Source organism: Orycteropus afer, unplaced genomic scaffold (assembly GCF_000298275.1).
Source record: "Orycteropus afer afer isolate SDZICR_OR568_19922 unplaced genomic scaffold, OryAfe1.0 scaffold00336, whole genome shotgun sequence".
NCBI classification, from domain to species: Eukaryota; Metazoa; Chordata; class Mammalia; order Tubulidentata; family Orycteropodidae; genus Orycteropus; species Orycteropus afer.
Genome location: NW_006921923.1, coordinates 3,459,514 through 3,460,810, shown reverse-complemented (window position 1 = coordinate 3,460,810; position 1,297 = coordinate 3,459,514). Strand labels below are relative to the sequence as shown.

The window sequence follows — 1,297 nt, the reverse complement described above, 5'->3', positions numbered from 1 at the left end:
AAAGCCTTCTACCATCAGGCCCAAGCTAACTTGCCAATCTTTTCTCCCGATGCAACTTTTATCCTACATTCTAGCTACATAGATTTACTACCCATTCACATTTTCTCTGCGTAGTACGCCCTTCTCCCTTATTTACTGCCTGTGTCTAAAGTGTCTCTGATCCTTTAAGAATTGACTTGTTCAAAATACATTTTTTCCATATAGTCATCCTAGATTTCTCCAGTTAGAATTAAACATCCCTTTCCCTGAGGTTTCATAACATTTTTTAGATCTGTTATAATATTTAGCCCAAGTCTGATTTATTTTAGATTAATTTACATGTATTTGCTTAATGACAAGACTGTGAGCTCTTTGTATATTACACTACATCTATCACAGGGCCTGATCCAAAGCAGATCCCAAAAGTATGGATCAAATGAAATACTGAACTAAATATTATAAAGGCACATTTGCTTTAACCAGCCTGATAGGAATGTCATCAGTCTTAGATTTGGATTCATTTCTGACTAACTAAACTAACTGGGGATTGGTAAAACTCAAAACTACACCAATGTCTCACCGGCTAATGAATGGCTGGATGCTCTGCCCCTTCAGGGGCTCCATGCTCATTGGCATGGGCTCTGGAGTGGACAGCCAGTAAGAATAGTCATTTCTCGAAGCAAAGTTGCAAACATTATTGATGTTGCAGAACATGAAAGGCATGGTACTGAAGTGGCGAAGGCAGCTACCAGCCGTCCCTAGGAAGAATTGGAGAGAAAATGTTGAAGGACTGCATCATGATGACATAAAAAACAACTTGCCACAATCACTCATGGGAGACCAGAAGGGCAGCATTTGCACAGGGAGATAGCTCCGCAGGAATGCATAGGAAAGAAGGACATAGGGAAAAGGTAGCTACAGGGAGGAAGCCGGAAGAGAGCTGTTACATTATGGGGATTGCAATCGATGGCATAAACAAAATATGTAAGAACTGTTGTATGGAAAATGAATTTGTTCTGTAAACTTTCACACACACACACACACACAAAAGAAAACCCTATGGAGGGGAAAAAAAACATTTTGCCTGTATTTCTTGGATAATAAATATACTTTATTTCTTTAGATCTAGGATGCACATTTCCTCATATTTTAATATTTCTAAAATCATTATGTATCTTATAATTTCTGTGGACATCTACTATGGTAGCTCATTATATATTTCCCAAAGCATTTTTTAACTGGTTGCTAACTGATCTTCCCGTAGTATTTTTCTGAAACAAAAATTTTAAATAATTTTGAAAAATGTTATTTCCATAAA

The 1,297-nt window shown here is 37.2% G+C and overlaps 1 protein-coding gene across 1 annotated transcript in view; it reads right to left on the bottom strand.

Moving 5' to 3' along the window:
- COL4A5 (collagen type IV alpha 5 chain) overlaps positions 1 to 1,297 on the bottom strand; it is a 439,164-nt gene that overhangs the window by 3,393 nt on the left and 434,474 nt on the right. Inside the window, exon 49 of the mRNA XM_007952435.2 lies at positions 560 to 737. Coding sequence (XP_007950626.1) covers positions 560 to 737 — 178 coding nt within the window. The remainder of the gene's footprint in view (positions 1 to 559; positions 738 to 1,297) is intronic.